This window comes from Talpa occidentalis, unplaced genomic scaffold, assembly GCF_014898055.3.
Source record: "Talpa occidentalis isolate TD23 unplaced genomic scaffold, MPIMG_talOcc4v2.1, whole genome shotgun sequence".
In the NCBI taxonomy this organism is placed as follows: domain Eukaryota; kingdom Metazoa; phylum Chordata; class Mammalia; order Eulipotyphla; family Talpidae; genus Talpa; species Talpa occidentalis.
In genome coordinates, this window is record NW_026555331.1 from 143377675 (window position 1) to 143394276 (window position 16602).

A 16602-nucleotide genomic window follows, 5' to 3' on the forward strand; every position below is an offset into this window, starting at 1 on the left:
CGCTAGGCCTCCGTCCCACAGGTCCCCATCCAGCCCACAGGCACCCCACTTCAAAACTTGGCTGCACATGGCTCTGCCCATACAGGAGAGCTTGGACTTCTGTAACTTTATAAAAAGCTAAGAAGAGCCCCTCACTTTCCTTTAATATGAAGAAAATGAAATAAAAAAAAATCTCACCATAACAAAGTTCACAGTTTGGGCCGATCAGAGTCCCATCCATTGGAATTGATGTAAGAAATAGGAAACCAGTTTTGGAGGCCCAAGGGTGAGCAAGTAACTGCTTTCCCCTATAAATGTGTGCCTTTTTAAAGGGAAACCCCCACAGTAGCTCCTGAAAACACTCTGGGGTCCAGCGTGGCTGCTGGGGTCTCTGCCCCTGAGTTATCTTGAGGGCTTTCCAGTGGCCTCTGCAGAAGCCCCAGGCCATACCTTGTTCTGCATCAGAGAAGTGAGGTCCGCAGTCGAGGTGCTGGAACAAAGCAAAGGCCCAGACTTCGTGAGATGGATGTGTTGAGTGTGGGTTTAAGCGACTTCTCTAGTCTCCGATTTTCTAGGCTACAAAGAAGCCTCACTCACCCTCGCCTTCTGGAGACACTGTCAGGATGTGGGGGGCAGGAGCTTGCTGTTTCCCCAGGCCGGGGCACCATTCCCTTCGCAGGGATACTGACCCACCCTGCAGCTGACATGACGGGCCAGCTCTGGAATACGGACTTTCCTCACAGGTCCCTGGTGCACTGACACAACAGGAAGTTCCCCAGTGAGCGTTTCTAACTCCCCGGGGGCACCAGGGCGCTGGTGCTGGTGCCACCCCGGCCAGACTGTCTGCTTGGGGTGCCTGGGCCCCTGAGCCGGTGAGGGTCACTCTCTAGAAAGAGAAACTTGTAAAGTGGAGGGTTGCACTGGTGAGGGGCTGGTGAGAGCAAGGGGTTTCTGATCAGCAAGGACAGTCAACTGAGTCCCCCCCCACACCTGTTGTGCCCCAGCCTTTGCCTGAGTAGAGAGGCAGGCGAGGCTTTAACTGTCTCATGACTGACTGACGCTGAGGAGCAAACGGCTGTTTCCACTGGTCTTAATGCTGGGGACAGTGGGCGCTTGGAGCCACCCGCCATAAAGACAAAGGAGAGGTGCTGGACACCCCCCCAGGACTCGGGGTCCTGTGGCATCACCCATCTCCAGGCTACGTCAGGGAAAGGACAAGCTGTTAATGGGGTTCAGCAGGAAGATTCTTTGGAGAGAGAGCTGTCTGCAGGGGCGTAGTGTTGGGATGTTTCCCTCCCCCCCCCCAAGTCAGGTGGGGCGGGCAGGCAGCCGAGGAGGAGACTGGCCTCCTCACACGCAGACAGCCCTGCTCCCACACCCTCGGACAGAGCTCCAGGGACAACATGAGCTTTGGCTTTGGGGTTCGGAGATACATAGATTCATGGGGAAAAGAACAAAAGCAGGAGGCCAGTGAGGTGCTGCCCACGAGGCCCATGTGAGGGGAACAGCCCCGCTGCAGTGGGAGGAGCCACTGCCCGTTCTCCAGGGCACTGAGGCCCGGGTGGGCGTGGCAAACGCAAAGGTAGCTGGGCCATCTTGAACAGTTTTGCCCATGAGGCAGAGGCAGCTCCCGAGGGGCTGTGAGATTGAGCCTCAGATCACAGAGCAGTGGAGGAGTCAGGTGGGGGACACACCTGCTTATCTCCCACCAGCAGGCCTGGGGCTATGCAGAGGCAGCCCCAAGGGGACACCCCAAAGACCCTGAAGGTAGGTGCCTGACCAGTGAAAGAGCTGGCATCTGAATTTCAGGGAGGGCAGGAACCCCACCCTACAACACCTGCAGCCCTTTATCTTATCTGCACCCTGAAGCCTCTGCCCTAACCCTGGAGCAGGTCCGAAGCAGCAGATGAAGTTGCGGGGAGGGGAGAGAGAAGGCACTTGTCAACTCTTGCCCCCACTGGCTTTTTCCTCCTACTCTGCAGACCCAGGCCGACAGGGGTGGCTGTGAGCAGGGAGGAGATGGGGCAGAGATTGAAGCTTGGATACGAGTCTGGACTGACTGCGGAATGTCTGAAACTACGATCGTCCTAATATTTGAAAGGAACAGAAGATCTCAGGGATTTGCCCGAGATATCAAGGGTCACACTTTAGAGCTATTTCCTGATGGCGCTGCGTGTGTCCACCCCCTTCCATCTGCTGATACGCTCAACTGAGTTCTGTATTTTGCACAACAAGGGCACATTGGAAGGCTGAGCTCTAATTCAAATCCAACATTTAAAGTGGAATATTCACCGTGGGATACACCTGGAAGATTCCTTATCGGTGCCAGATCTCCAAAAGGAATCAGCTGTTAGTGGACCGACCTCACATCCGTATTCATGACTTTATTTCTCCTGTCCTAGCTGCTGCTTCTCTTATTGACTGTCTTCTCATCGCCCACCTGTTAGCTCATTTTCTTTTGCCATATCTAACAAGATACAGAGCTAGGAAGACCTTAGCTAACAGCCATAAAATGCTTTGTGATTCTCTGAGGTCTCCAGAGACATCCATGATGTCGGTATATTGCAGTTAATGTGTTCTCCTAAGAGGGACATCAGTGGAGCGCAATGCTAGTGGGTAGCTGCATGGATAATTCATACCCCCTCTCATATCTGGTATTGTCTTTTTCTCTTTAGTCATCTCTGCGATACCCTGTGGTTAAGGTTGTGCTCAAGATCTTGGCAAGTGGCTCTCAGGTTTGGAGGGGAAATCAGGCCGGTGAAGGGGGTGGGATGGCAAGACACCCCTCTGTTTTAGGGGCTGAGCCCAGCATTCCTGACCTCTGCAGGGGGCCTGCAGGACTCTGTCTGGGGGGGGGGGGGCGTCATACTCACTCTTCATTGACAAAGATGAGTTCCAGAGAGGGTTGGCTGTTGTTTACATCAAGATCTGCAGCACAAAGGACAGCAGGAAGTGAGATGTGGGGGGCTGGAGCTGGCCCTCCAGCCCTGGCAGGGGCTCAGGGCTGGGTCTCAAAGAGAAAGGAGCATGGGCTTGTCACACCCCTTGAGCATTTAGCGGAAAGGAGCAGAGGTGGCTGCTGCAAGTGAGGAGGAGGAGCTGGGATTGGGGGGGATTGGCACAAGGTGGCTTCAGTTACCAGAGCTGGCGTGGGCTGGAGGGGAGGGCAGGGAAGTAGCAGAAGATTGGGAGGGACACAAGTAAGAGGGTCCTGGCAGTGGCACCACATTGGGGAGCATTGGCAGAGGAGGGTAGAAGTCAAGGGTGGGGGGGACTCCAGCAAACTGTACTCATGGGCTCTGCCTCTTCGGGGCTGGAGTTGCTGGCGACGAGCTGCTCCTCCTCGGCGCCGACCAGCTCCTGCAGCACGGCCTCCACGATGGGCATGACCATGGCCGTGGTGGACGTGTTGGACAGCCACATGGACAGCAGCGTGGTGCAGCACATGAAGCAGAGCAGCAGCCTGCAAGGCAGGGAGGGCCGGGCACACATTACCAGGCGGCCATCCCCAGGGCCTCCTGCGGACCCCTGGCGCTGGCCTGGCCTTCTGCAGCTGGAGCTTTTCCAGAAAATCAGGGGCACCATTCACCTTTGTACTCCTAGGGCTCGGAACAGAGTAGACAGTAAATATCTGCTGAGTGAATAAATCACACTTCATGGGCTAGTGGCCTTAAAAAAGCTCTGCTTAAGTGAATGGCCTCGGTAGCCAACTCTGGGCCTCGGCCTGACCCCGACTGCTTGTCTCTTGCTGTGGACATTAGTATGTTACCCGCCCAAGTCATGGAGGTGCCCCAGCCACCGTGTGCGTTTTCAGAGGGCATCTCAGAGTCAGCGCATGGAGGGATCCCCCAGGAAGGGAGCACCCCTGTTATTTCTCCCTGACTCTGAAAACGTGCAATGCGCTTGTACGGGGTTCTCATCTTGTGAGCTGAACCGATCTCTGGACACCTGTGTTTATTCCTTTACGTGGAAGATGGGCTTTGCACGGCTGGGGCCAGCAAGCGTGTGGATTACATTGGGGTCGGCCCCAGTCCCGTGGCGATCAGCTCAGGCTGCTAGAGCCAGGAGCGTCCTGCCCTGGACACGCACTCACAAGCAGCGTGCCCTGTGAGCGTGGATGAGGCCAACGGAGAGATGTGGAAACACACGGGGGTGAAATGTTCTTGAAGCTAGAATGCTGAGGTTTAAAGACTGCTGAGTCGAAACGTGATGAGCCGCCATTGTGCCCAGGGGGTTGGGTGTGGGTACGAGATGGTCACTGAGGGAGGGAGTTAACTTAGGGTTGAGGGGAGATGGGCGCAGCTTATGGAGGAAGCGTCACGGGGATCCATCTAATCGACTAATGCCAGAAGCTAAGGCCACGTTATTTGTACTCTGACTCCCAGGATCGGGGCCGTCAGCTAGGAGGAGGGCAGGAATACAATATTCCAAAGGGAAGATCAAGGCCGGCTTTCCAGTGGAGCAGCAGTGAGGCTCACACAGTCTTTCCTACACTTTCCCCGAGGCCGGGCTCCCCGCCGGCCTTGGCAGCAGAGAGCCGAAGGCTGGGAGACTCTGGTCTAGGGCAACCGTGTAACCTGGCCTGTGCCCCAGGCCCACGGCAGCGAAAGCTCAGGAGGGACAGGGGACAGGCCAGACACCTGCTTCCTGTCCTCCTGGTCACCCCAAAAAGACTGGGAAGCAATTTGTGTCATTTCACCTTGTTTGACCTACCGAACACCTCACATTTCATGCCCTGCTTTCTTGCTTCTGGGGTGCTCAGGTCAGCTATTTTGATTGGGATAACAAATGCCAGCAAAGGCACAGCCAAATCTCTATCCTGTGGTCACAGGCCCTCACCCCGGAGAGGGCGGTGGGAGCAGGAGGCACTGGCACCACCCATCCCTCTGGGTGGAAAAGCAGCCTGCCCTGGGCATCCACCCGGGGTCCAGCCCAGAAGCTGGGGGTGGGGGGCAGGGCAGCGGGGCGCCCCCGGACTTACATGCCTGGCTTGGCTCCGGCCATCATGACCATGCGCAGGGCGATGCGCTTGTGCAGGTTCCACTTCTCCACGGCGGCTGCCACGCAGATGACGCCCACGAGCAGCAGCGTGGTGTTCTTGAAGTACTCGGCCGCCACCTGTGGAGGCCATGCTGTCACCCGGGCCCGCCCTGCCCGCCCCGCCAGCCGGCGCTGGGGGAGATGAGGATTATTAAATGACGGGCCGATGGACGTGTCTGTGCATGTAACAGACACGCTACCTTGCGCAGGCTGTGCTAGGGGCTTTACAAAGAGTATTTTATTTAATCGGGCCAGGAAACTTATAGAATAGATATTCTTCTCCCCTAAAAAATAAAATCCCCAGGGCCTCCCTGGTGGCAAGGGTTAAAGTCTCAGGGCTATCCAGCTATTGCCAACCATTGAGGTATGAGTTCATGAGTTCGATCCCCGGCCGCGGAGGTGACCCACATGGCTCAGCAGACCTCTCCTGTCTCGCCCGCTGCTCCCCTCAGCAGTGTATTTCAGTAGATGCACCTGTTCTGCATCCCACTCTCTCTTTCACGCCCCACCCCTCTGGCCTAAACCCCAGCTCTTGTATGCATAAATAAATTAAAAAAAATCTTTTAAAAAGAAATTCAATATTTTTGAGTATTTTTAAATTAAATATTTTAATTTGAATATTTTAAAATCCCTTCAATATTTTTAAAACTATATAGGCACAAAACTAGATTTACATAGTATGTGTAGTTTTAGATCCAGCATTCTTGCATTTTAAGTTGTATCCAGATCCTTTTCTTATGAGACTTAAATTTATTGAAAAAATTCATGTTAATGTTTGCATAATGCACCATAGAATTTATTTGGCCATTTTCCTTTGTTGAACACTTAGGTTGATTCTTTTTGTTGTTGTTGGGCTGCTACAAATGGAACAAATAATCATTTTCTGCTTAAATTTTACCCTTCCTTAGCATAGAGGTCTTGAAGGTGTCTTTATAATTGCCTTAAAAATTTTCAATAACTCCAAATAATTCCAAAGTCCCAAAGACTCCCATAATGATGACAGCTCAGGAATTCCCATACACACACACACACTCTCTCTCTCTATATATATATATATGTATACACACACACACACACACACAGATTTCTGAACCATTTGAGAGTAAGTCACATGTATTTTGGCTCTTTACCCCTAAATATTCCATATATTTACAGCTTATTGCTTGCCAGTAAAACTTCCTGTGACTCTAGCCTGTGACCCCAGAACATTCCTTGTGGGCTCCACTAATTTCACACAACACAGAGCTGCCATCATTGCTTCATGCTTGGACTATTTATTTCTTAATGTATTCTCTTGCCTTTCAACTAAACCTTAGGCTACAAATGGCCAAGGACCGCGTTGCTTTCTCTGTCTTAACACCTAGTAGAATAACATGCAAAAGAAGAGGCTCAGTCCATCCTTGCCACATACACAAGAACTGTTCCCAACAATGGACTGTGATAGAAAATGAGAGGAAAAGATAGAAAAAATTAATGTCTAATTGAGAAACTCTTTTAAAGTAAGAAAATAGGAAACGTTTTAACTGCAGGAGAAATAAAGATTGGACAGGGAAGGAAATGTAGATGATACAAGTGGTGTTTGCAGCTGATGCTGTTTACTTTGATTGTTGAGTTAACTGTTAAACTTGATTGTTGAATTAACACAAGTTGGGCTGCACCACTACGGGGAAGATGGAGGGAGAGGGTTGGGAGAGATAAGAGAACAGGTCCTGACCCGGTGGAATGGGGAGTCAGCTGATAATGGCTAAAAAGTGACAACTCAAGAATTAATCTACGAATAAGATATAGGAATGTGGAGCTTAATACCAGGAGAAGCAGTTACCAGAGTTGAAAGTTATTGACTCTGGGTCGGGGAGGTGGGACTTGGTGGTGGTGGTGGTGGGGTTGGGGGGTGTCCTGGGGGCCGAGCAGGGCTGGTTTTCATTATGGGCTTTTCAGTATTATTGGATTTTCAAACTGCGCGGTGCACTTCAATAACACAAAGGCAACCTGCTCATTGCCCCCCTTCTTCTTTGGCCCCCAGGAGATTCCCTTGTGTCTGGTTGATGAGGAGAACATGTGCCCTTCCTGTGATCATAGCCTGGAAGAAGAGCTCTCTGCTTCCAGTTGAGCTACTTCTGGTCCCCAAACCCAATCCTCATGGACATGGTCACTACTAATGCTCCCCGAGAGCAAAGAAGGCCCTTTGCTCTGCGGGACAAGGGGCTGGGGGCAGAGTGGGGATTCCTGGGAGGGGCAGGAAGGCTTCTGGCTGTGACTGTGGGCCAAGATGAGGCCCCCGAGAGGGAGGCGGTAGCGTCACCAGGATCCTGAAGGTTGGGGGGGTGCCTGGACCTCTCTTTCCAGCTCCGTGACCTTCCTAAAACTGGGGATTTCTTCCCCTCTGCCTTCTGAGGCAGAAAAGCAAGATTCCCCTCCTTGGGAAGCTTTACTCAATGTCACGAGGGTTACTTTCTCCAGGAACTGTGCACTGGGAATCTAGATAATGAAGCTTGTTAGACGTGTTTGCAAAGAGAAGTTAGATTCTCAAATGAGCCCCACTCCCGTGAGTTCTGGGCTTTGTGATATTTGCATGGGCGGTTTTATTGCCCTTTGTGCTTCATAGTATGAGGTAGGTCAAATCCCTGGACTTGGGGAGCAGAGGTATTTTAGAAGACCTGACTCAAGGAGGTTGCGTTGAGAGGGTGGTGATGAGTATAGCAATCCAGCATGGCTTGGGGAGTGCAGAGCTGCATGCTCTTGGACACCTGACTTGATGCTATTGGACAAGCTCTTATGCCCTGTGCCCTCTAGAGCTAAGCCCCCTAACAGGCTACCATTCCTGCCAGACCCAATCCAGGGTGACTGGTGCCTCTTATGAATACCCTTTCTGCTGGGTAAATTGGTGTGACTCAGACACCTTCTCACCCCCTGATTTGTATTCTTCCAAGGACAGAGGTTGTCAACCCCAACTCAGGGCCTGTCACTGGGCTTTCACTTCCAGGGACAGGAATGCCAGGACCATGCGTGGCAGACCATTACAGTGTTCCTTCTACAGGGGGGCATCGTCCCTAAGATGCTTTGACTCTGGTTCTGGTTTAGCCCTTTGAGTTTTATAAGTTGAGCTGCAGAAGCCAGAAATCAACCCCCTCTTGAGCCTTCTTCATTCCTCTTGTGACTCTTGTTCTAGAGTTTTGATATCTCACCCATCTCTGAATGAGTTCCCATGTAGAATTTGGTGCTCTGGACACCTCTGTTCATTAATTATAGGTAAGAGTTCAGTATATATTGGCCAGTGGCTAGGAGCAAGCTCTGGCACCAGACAAGTCTGGGTTCAAATCCTGGCTCTGTTACTTAACTAGCTGTGTGACCTCCTGTAAGCTACTTAACCTCTCTGAGCTTTCATTTCCACTGTGAAGAGAAGATAAAAACAGTCAACACTTTACAGAGGATTAAAGGACCTCCCACAGTGCCTGGCAAAGACAACTGTGGCTGCCTGCCTGGACTGATAGCTGACTCATCCTGAGTCCTCAGCGAAGAGCCAAGGGTCCTTTTCACACATCCTATTTATCCTATTAAACTTCATTTTGTCAGTTTCACTCCATTGTCTCATCCTGTCAGCATCAATTCTGTCACCATCAGGCTCTGCAGCATCTGCAAATCCCATAACATGCCTTTTATGTTTTGGTTTGCTCTCTCTCCAGCCCAATGCCAAAATGTTACTCAGGATTCTCTAGTTTCAGCTGTTCAACCAGCACTTGAGTTCCTCAACTATGACACCATTCAGCTCAACTTGACTCTTCAGAGTGAGGGTATTTTTTCCCCTTGAAATTTTGAAGGCACCAAAGGAAAAATTAATTTATATTCAATGACTTCTGTTTAAATGACCAGGGAAATTATAAATTCTTTTAGAAAGATCTTGATCAGATAAAGTTTGGACACTTAACAGGGTTAATTTATTTTCTCTAGAACATTCCTGCATGTCCATTGTAATCTGTCACAATGCCAGAAAACGAGGCATTCTTGCAGAGGGCCTTCCCTATGCTTTCTTGTAGCTTGTACTATCTGTAGAATAGAAACTTCTTGAAATCAGGAGTCATTTCTCTGAGGTCATGTAAGCTTTGCCCCTAGTGAATTCTTAAGCTCTGCTGACCAAGTCATCACCCTAAAAATCAACCATTTCTATCTATTCACATATCCAGCCGACAGTGGAAGTTCAGACGCAGTAGTTATCAGATTCCAGTGGTCAGAAGTTATGTTTCTTTCATTTTTGTGCCCGTCATAGTGCCAGTAACATTACGTATCATACACGGTGAATACAGAGCTCAGGAAATATTTTTCTGAATTTGAGTGAGTAGCACCAGGGTCCAAAGTCACAGCCCCAGACTCGCCCTGATCTGTGTCCTATGCCCCCCTTCAGAGGGAGGGTCCACTCTGGACACACCACCAGGATGCAGTGCGATCCAGAAACATTAACGAGGGCTGGAGGACGCCTGACCAGCGAGGGCCGGGGGCTTCGTAAATCCCAGAGGGTGAGCTCGCTGGAGAGGCCACGTCTCCAGAAAGCTCATTTCTGGTGCATATCATGAACCATTTAAAGAATAAAGACTCCCAACAGGCTCCAAGAGAGGGAACCAACCAGTAGCCAAGGGCTTTGGAAGGACTTCACCCAACAGCATAATTGGGTAGTATTTTAAGTCAAAGGATGAGAGAGGACTTTCCAGGGAGGAAGGGCGGCTTCAGTCCCAGTGAGAGCTTGGCAAACCCAAGGCAGGCCTGCCCAAGTCTGGGGCGGGGGCTCCTGAAGACCCCAGCCTCGCTTCCCTGGTGTTCCAGCCCATGCAGGCAATGGCTGTGGAGCAGATAAGCCTCACAAAGGCTGTAACCAAATCATCTTCCTTATCAGCCTTTCCCTCTAATCTGCCACTGGAAGGCCTACTAAACAGGCTAGATTTTGGCTAAACTATAGCTCAACCGCTAAGTATCAAAACCACTTTATCAGATACAAGGGGTAGGATTTTTTTACCCAAATGATAAAACTTGCCCTCTGGCCCCTACAGGACTTTCTGCCTCCAGCGCCAGCAATAACAACCCTGCAATCCCCTCGTCTTGTTCTCCTCACAACCTCATGTTACCCTCACCAACTAGTGCTTCCTTAGACTCCTTATAGGGCTGGCCTTCTTGGCTGAGCAAAGGGACTGTGTGTGTGTGTGTGTGTGTGTGTATACTGTTGCCTTAGCAACATAGATCTGAGGCCCCCACAGGCAGCCTTAGGGACAAGCCATCATATATTTTAAGGTTAAGGTATGCTTTTGGCTTTTTGTTGGTTTTTTTTTTTAAGAAAAAAAAGGGAAGGAAGCTGCCTGCATAGACACAGGTGGGCAGAGGTCTGCAGCTGAAAGGGATCGTTTTGTTAAGAGATGCCTGCCTAGATAGTCTCAGGACCAGAGCTGCCTGTTGTCAGTGGTTGGCCTCCCTTAGTGAAATACAAAGCCAGGTCTCCTAATTAACAACTAACTCACTTTAAAATGTTATTAAAGGTTTGATTCTATAACTGCATTTTTTCCTCTACCCTCTACATTCAGCCCCTGACTCATGGGCTTTTCTTAAATTGGTTTCACAGATGTAGAAAGAAACTTGCAGACAAGTGTCTATACTTCTCTTAAGCAAAGGCCCTTGCAGGCTCGCACACAGACCCAAGCCACACGTTCTCTTTCCGCATGGGGTTGGGGGGATTGCAGCCGCGCCTGGCGATTCAGATCTCAGGCTGGCGTTTATGTGACTCCCCAGGACACAGCTCTAGGAAGAAAAGCACCGCTGAGGGTTTGGGAGGCCTTGTCCTTTTTGGAGAACTGAGGCTATGACTATTCATGCCCCAAAAACAAAACCCAAAGAACAAACCGACAAAAAACCCATAACAAAAAACACACGAGTGACTGAAAACCCAAATGCTCCAAAACAAAACAAACACCGGCCAACTGAGTCCATTCAGTAGAAAGACAACCTGTTCATTTCCAGGCAGCTACAACTAACGGATCACCTAATTCTAATGACTCACCACGAGGCTATAAGGCATTTTATGGAGGGTTTTGCTGGAGGCCTACTTAGCAGAAGTACACACTTTGCAGCCTAATAGCTAAAGGCTTGAATCAGTGTGCTACGGCCTACTTTGTGGTTTTGGCTAAGTTCCTTTATTCCCTGAACCTCTTTCCTCAACTGTAGCATAGAAATATTAATGCCCACCTTGTAGAGATCTTAGAAGAATTAAATAACAGATATAGCACTTGCGGCGGAGTGCCTGGTTCCTAGCAGGCATGCAAACATCTCTGCCTTTCCTCTCCTGTGCCTCTGGCTTACTCTCTACCATTCAGTCAGCTACCCTGAGCAGACACCAGAGGAGACAGTAAGGAGACAGCCCAGAGGAACCAGATGGCAGTGAGTGAGGACCGCCATCTTGCTACTGATCTGTTTTTCCTCTTTCTTATTTGTGGAAGGCTTAAGTGTTTGTCCTGAAGCACTTTATGTGGGTTTCGTGCTAATAATTTCGGTTTGAGTCTTTAAGAATGCCATAGGAGATGCCAGGCAGAGGGCAGACTCTGGGTAGACAGGAGATAAGGAAAGAACACATGGTAACCTCGTTGGGGAAAAAGCAACAGAAATGGGTTTTTTTCTTTAGCGGAAGTGGATGAAGACATTGTGAGGACTCAGGGAACATGAGTCTCTCTGGCAACCAACATTTATTGAGCATCTACCCTAGAGACGGGCTCTACTTTCTAATGAGACTCCCAAGACCCGGGAGGTCTGATACCTGCTTTGCCTCTTAATGGACAGACAGGACACTAGGACAGACCAACAAGATGGAGACTGTGTGCCCCGATCCCAGAGTTGTGGAAGAGTTTCAGGTGGAAGGAGCAATTGGATGTGCTGAATCAGCAAATCACAGACCTGGAAGGAGGCAAGATTTGAACCAGTTTGAAGGAGACACAGGGTGACGGAGAGGAAGCCAGGGCCTGGAGCAGCAGGTGGGAAGGCTTAGTGCCAAGGGGTTGAAAAACAAAACAAAACACACAAGCCCCTCCTAGGTGCTTGGAGCGTCTCCCCTCACCCTGCGCCCTCTCTCACTGCCCCCAGGCTCGAGCAGGGGCCCCGGGCAAGTGGGCTAACCTCGCTGGAGCGGAGGACTCCGAAGAAGGGGTACAGGAAGGCTGGCACCAGGGCTGCAGCTCCCAGGGGCACCGCCTCGGACACCCAGTACACCGCCGTCACGATCAGCACGTAGGCGCACGCTGCCTCCTGTTAGGGGGGAGAGAGGCGGTTAGTCACCCCGACAGCCGCAGCCGGATGACCCGCAAGGCGCGGGCACTCGGCCCGGGGGGACAAAGCCGGGCGTGGCAGGGCGCGGGGGGCACCCTTGGCCGAGGCCTGCCTTGGGGTGGGGGACGCGGACGGCTGCGCCTGGCGCGCACCAAGCGCGGGGTGGTGGCACCGGGTTGCAGCAACGCGCCGCCGGCTGCAAGTGACCACAGCCCTGCGAGGGCCGGACACTGGCGGGCAGGGACTGAAACTGTCTGCAGCGAGCGGATCCCACACTGCGCGCACTGCACAGGTGGAGCGCGCAGCTGCTCCTGGGGCGGGCAGGATATTTGCGCGTCAGGTGGACACTTAGAGCGGGTGCGGCCATCGAAGGCAGGGGGCAGTGTGTGGGACTGGGTCCCAGCGAGCTCCCAGGTCGCGCATTTGGGCTTGAATAATTCCTGCCTGGGGGCGGGAGGGGGCGTGGGGTGGTGGTGGAAGCCGGTGCATTGTAAAATGTTTAGCAGCATCCCTGGCCTCTCCCACTAGATGTCAGTAGCACCTCCCCATTGAGATAACAAAGTCTTAGACCGGCCAAAAGTCTCTTGGGGGGTGGGGTGGGGAGGTCGCCCCAGGTTGAAGATGGAATATTCTGACACTTCATTTCACCTGCGGGTGATGCGCAGGGAAGGCTCCCTGACAAAGGAATAAACACCACCCACCTGGAAGGAAAGGGATGGAAATGACACACTTTCCCGCCCCCCACCCCCCAACTTTGCTAGTTACACCACCTCAGGACTCACGGATTAATAAGCACAGAGTTCTTATGAAAACTCAGCCCTCCTTAACCAAGGCCTGCAGCAAGGCTGAATGGCACAGGTGAAAGGTGTTGGGAACGGTCACAGGCGTCCCCTGGGAGCGTCCTCTGTGGACAGTGGACCTGGAGGGCCACTGTTTATAAGACCCCAGCGAGCTGTGGGGTCCTCAGTTTTTACATAGTTCTTAACCATCCCTGCTCAGGTCTGGCAAGCCCAGAGGGCGGCTGGAACCTGACAAATCTTGTTCTGTTTATCTCTCCCTTGGATTCAGAGCAAACATCCTCAGACTCTTGCATAAAAGTTACAAAAGGTTCCTAGGATCAGTGAGGGGCTTCAGGAGTGATTAACCCAGTTTGACAGGATGGGACCTTGCTCCTTCCTGAAACCCATGGATGATGGGGTTGGGGCTTGAGCCCAACAATTGTTGACTGGAGCTCCCGCTGAGATGTTCTCTGGGGCCAGAAGATCAGCCAAGATAAAAGTCTTGGGAATGGAGATAAGACAGCATTAACAAAAAATGACCCCATTTGAAAACGAATGTAATGGAAATACCCTCTTTATGGCAGAAATAAAGGGACCTAAAACCCTTTAGCCCACTAGGTCCACTTGTTCTCACTCTTTTATGAGAAAGAGACCAAATAGCAGGTCCTGATGCCAATTGAAGTTGAAGGGGACAGAATGTCCCTCCCTTACCGAGAAGTCCTTGTTGAAGATTGAACCTTCAATCTTTCTGGTCCTGGTCATTAAACCGCCACAGAAAGTGAAGGGGAGAGGGCGGGAAAGAAGTGAATCTGTCCTTTACCGTGGGCTATTTTGCTTTTTTTTTTTTTTTTTTTAAATTTATTTATTTATTTGTACAAGCACTGGGTACAGTCAGAAGCGCGGGAGGGTGAGAGAATCCACCAGAGCCAGAGTGGGGAGCAGAACAGGCAGAAGGACCGAAGTACACTGCTGAGGGGAGCAGCGGGCGCGGCAGGAGAGGTTTGCGCGACATGTGGGACCCTCACCTGGTGGCTGGGGATCGAACCGGCGCTGCAGAGGCTGTGGGCAGCTTCGCAAACCAGTGCTCAACTGCTGCGCCACCGGGGAGGCCCTATTTTGCTTTTTTAAACTTGTTTTTGGTTTATTTCTTTTTCTTTTTCTTCTTTTTTTTTTTTAAATTAAAACATTTTTAAAAATTTACCAGGTACCATTTGGGTCTGAATTAGAATTTGGGGGTAAGCCAAATTCTAATTTAATCTTAGGTAATTCAACTTTCTGATTGTAACTATTAGGAATTTGGACCGGTTCCTGCAGGAAGTCACCAAGCCACCTTCATCCCTGGTATTAAGAACAGGATAAACTACCATTTAGATAAACTTCTCTTAGAGCAGAAGAATAGATAGAGACCCCCGGTAGAGAGGTTTTTCTGTATAGTAACTGACCAGTTCAGCCATGCAATTGACAGAAGCTTCCTTTTGCCCCTTCTTATTCTCAAAATTCAGTAGATAAGCTTAAATTCTGACAACTCAAAATATCCTGACTATAGAAGCCCTGTTTCCCTGCATTTAGGCATCAGGTAGCCCAATCTATGTAGGACAAACTGAATTGGGCTCCTCCAGTGACCAATGGGTCCCTCTTATCTACCCAAGAGAATATTCTAGAAGTCCAGATTCTTGTGTCTGCCACTGGTCACTAGGTATGTGGGGGTAGGTGAGTATTCAGGCTGTGCCTTGAAGGATTGTGTGGTCAATTCTTTTTTGCTCCTGTTACAAATACCGGAGAGTGTTCAAAAGTGGCAATTCCCCTTATAGAATGTTTCTTGACTTTGCTACCAACTATGGTCGGGTCTGCAACTTTCCCACACACCAGACACCCCAGTGATGCCCCACTCAAACTTCCTGGAAGGAACTTGAGGTCTGTTTATTTGCTGTGATAAATCACTGGTAGTCCTTGGTGAAATTTAGCTTGGCAGTTGGATGCAACTTCTATCCCTCTGGGGACACTAAACAGGGCTTAGTGATGGTGCCCCTCCTTGCATTTTCTTCTTCTGTAACAGGGTAAACTGAGTCTGGGCCTCGGTTTTGGAAAGCTGAAAAAAAGATCATTCTAATCCTTCCTCACATGTAGCTGTGGGCTGTCCTGCTGGGGCAAGCAAGTCCAGTTAGGAACTTTAAGGGTTAAATGTCAGAAGCTAAAAGTTTCATGATGGGGGAGACAGGGGGAGGCATTCTACATGTTGACTTGTGCCTGCTGTGGGCATGGGGGACCTCAGGGGCTTTCACATCACTGTTGAAGAAGAGCAGCGAGCGCGCTCTTGTTGATGCTGTGAGCAGACAGATGTCAGGTCTGCAGGCCTCGCTGGGGGATGTGGGGGGCAGGCTGCATCCAGCTCATGGGCACTGGCCGTACCGGGCCCTACCTAGCTGTCCTCAGGGTTCGGGGGTGAAAGCATGGACCTCTGCTAACCCATGCATGCTCACTGGGGAGCTTGGAGAAAGAGATTTCTATTTTCTTAAGGCACTGGTTCTCAAATAGGGGAGCTATTTGGCAATACCTGGAAGCATTTTTTGGCTGTCACCCTGGCGAGAGGGAAAAGCACATGCTACCCACACCTAATGAGCAGAGAGTAGGGGTGCTGTAAATACCCTGCAGACACCAAGACAGTATTCTCCCACACCCGAGAATTATGAGACCCCACATGTCACCCATGTGGCTGCTGAGAAACTGTGGCCTAAGGTGAGACTCTGGAAGAAGGATCCAAGCCAAGAAAGGGCACTGTTGCTGGGTGTGAGCCTGCTTTACGAGTCTCTTCAAAGTTGTTTATAGACCCACATGGAGCAGAGACTCACCCACCTTTTTCTCTCATTTTATTTTACGACACCCCTCCTCCCTCAAAATTACAGATTGTTTTGCCTACTTTTATTTATTTTTATGCCTACTGTTCACTAGAAAGCCAGGACATTCAAAGATGGGGTCCTAGGGTGAGATTTGGGGAACACTACCCCCGAGAATCATGGTCCCCAAAGATTGGGTTGACTTAGAGGTTAGCATCTCCTTAAATCCACCTGACACCGAGTACTACAACAACATGAAAAGCTAAGAAAAAAGATTGGCCCATTTGGACAGAGCAGAAAATTGACTGGTGCACAGCTCAGGAAAACCATCGGCAGCCGTCACGGATGCTAATCCCAGCCTGGTTTTAATCAGGGGCTGCTGGCGCCCACCCTGGGCTCTTTATTCTACTAAAGATTTAAGCCAGTTTGTTTTAAGAAGAACCATACTAATCCCCTCGATTTAACTTGGGCAACTTAATCCTGGTTACTAAGTGACTCAGTGAGCTCAGTGGAAGGCCCTCTTCCCGCCCATAAACACTGAACTTGTTTGAGCTCATTTTTCCTGATGTCCCAAGAAGGTTGTGGCCCTGAGTGGAGATAGAGGAGGTGAGCAGAGAAAGGGAAGGGAGATCACCGTGGTCTGAGAGGCAAGCCAAGTGCAGAGCCAAACCTAGCCA

The 16602-nt window shown here is 50.6% G+C and overlaps 1 protein-coding gene across 1 annotated transcript in view; it reads right to left on the reverse strand.

Annotated features, from left to right (window-relative positions):
- Positions 1-16602, reverse strand: part of SLC13A4 (solute carrier family 13 member 4) — a 33300-nt gene that overhangs the window by 15150 nt on the left and 1548 nt on the right. The window contains exons 2-6 of the mRNA XM_037513954.1: positions 12163-12291; positions 4961-5097; positions 3270-3442; positions 2853-2907; positions 430-469 (exon numbers count right to left, since the gene is read on the reverse strand). Coding sequence (XP_037369851.1) covers positions 430-469; positions 2853-2907; positions 3270-3442; positions 4961-5097; positions 12163-12291 — 534 coding nt within the window. The remainder of the gene's footprint in view (positions 1-429; positions 470-2852; positions 2908-3269; positions 3443-4960; positions 5098-12162; positions 12292-16602) is intronic.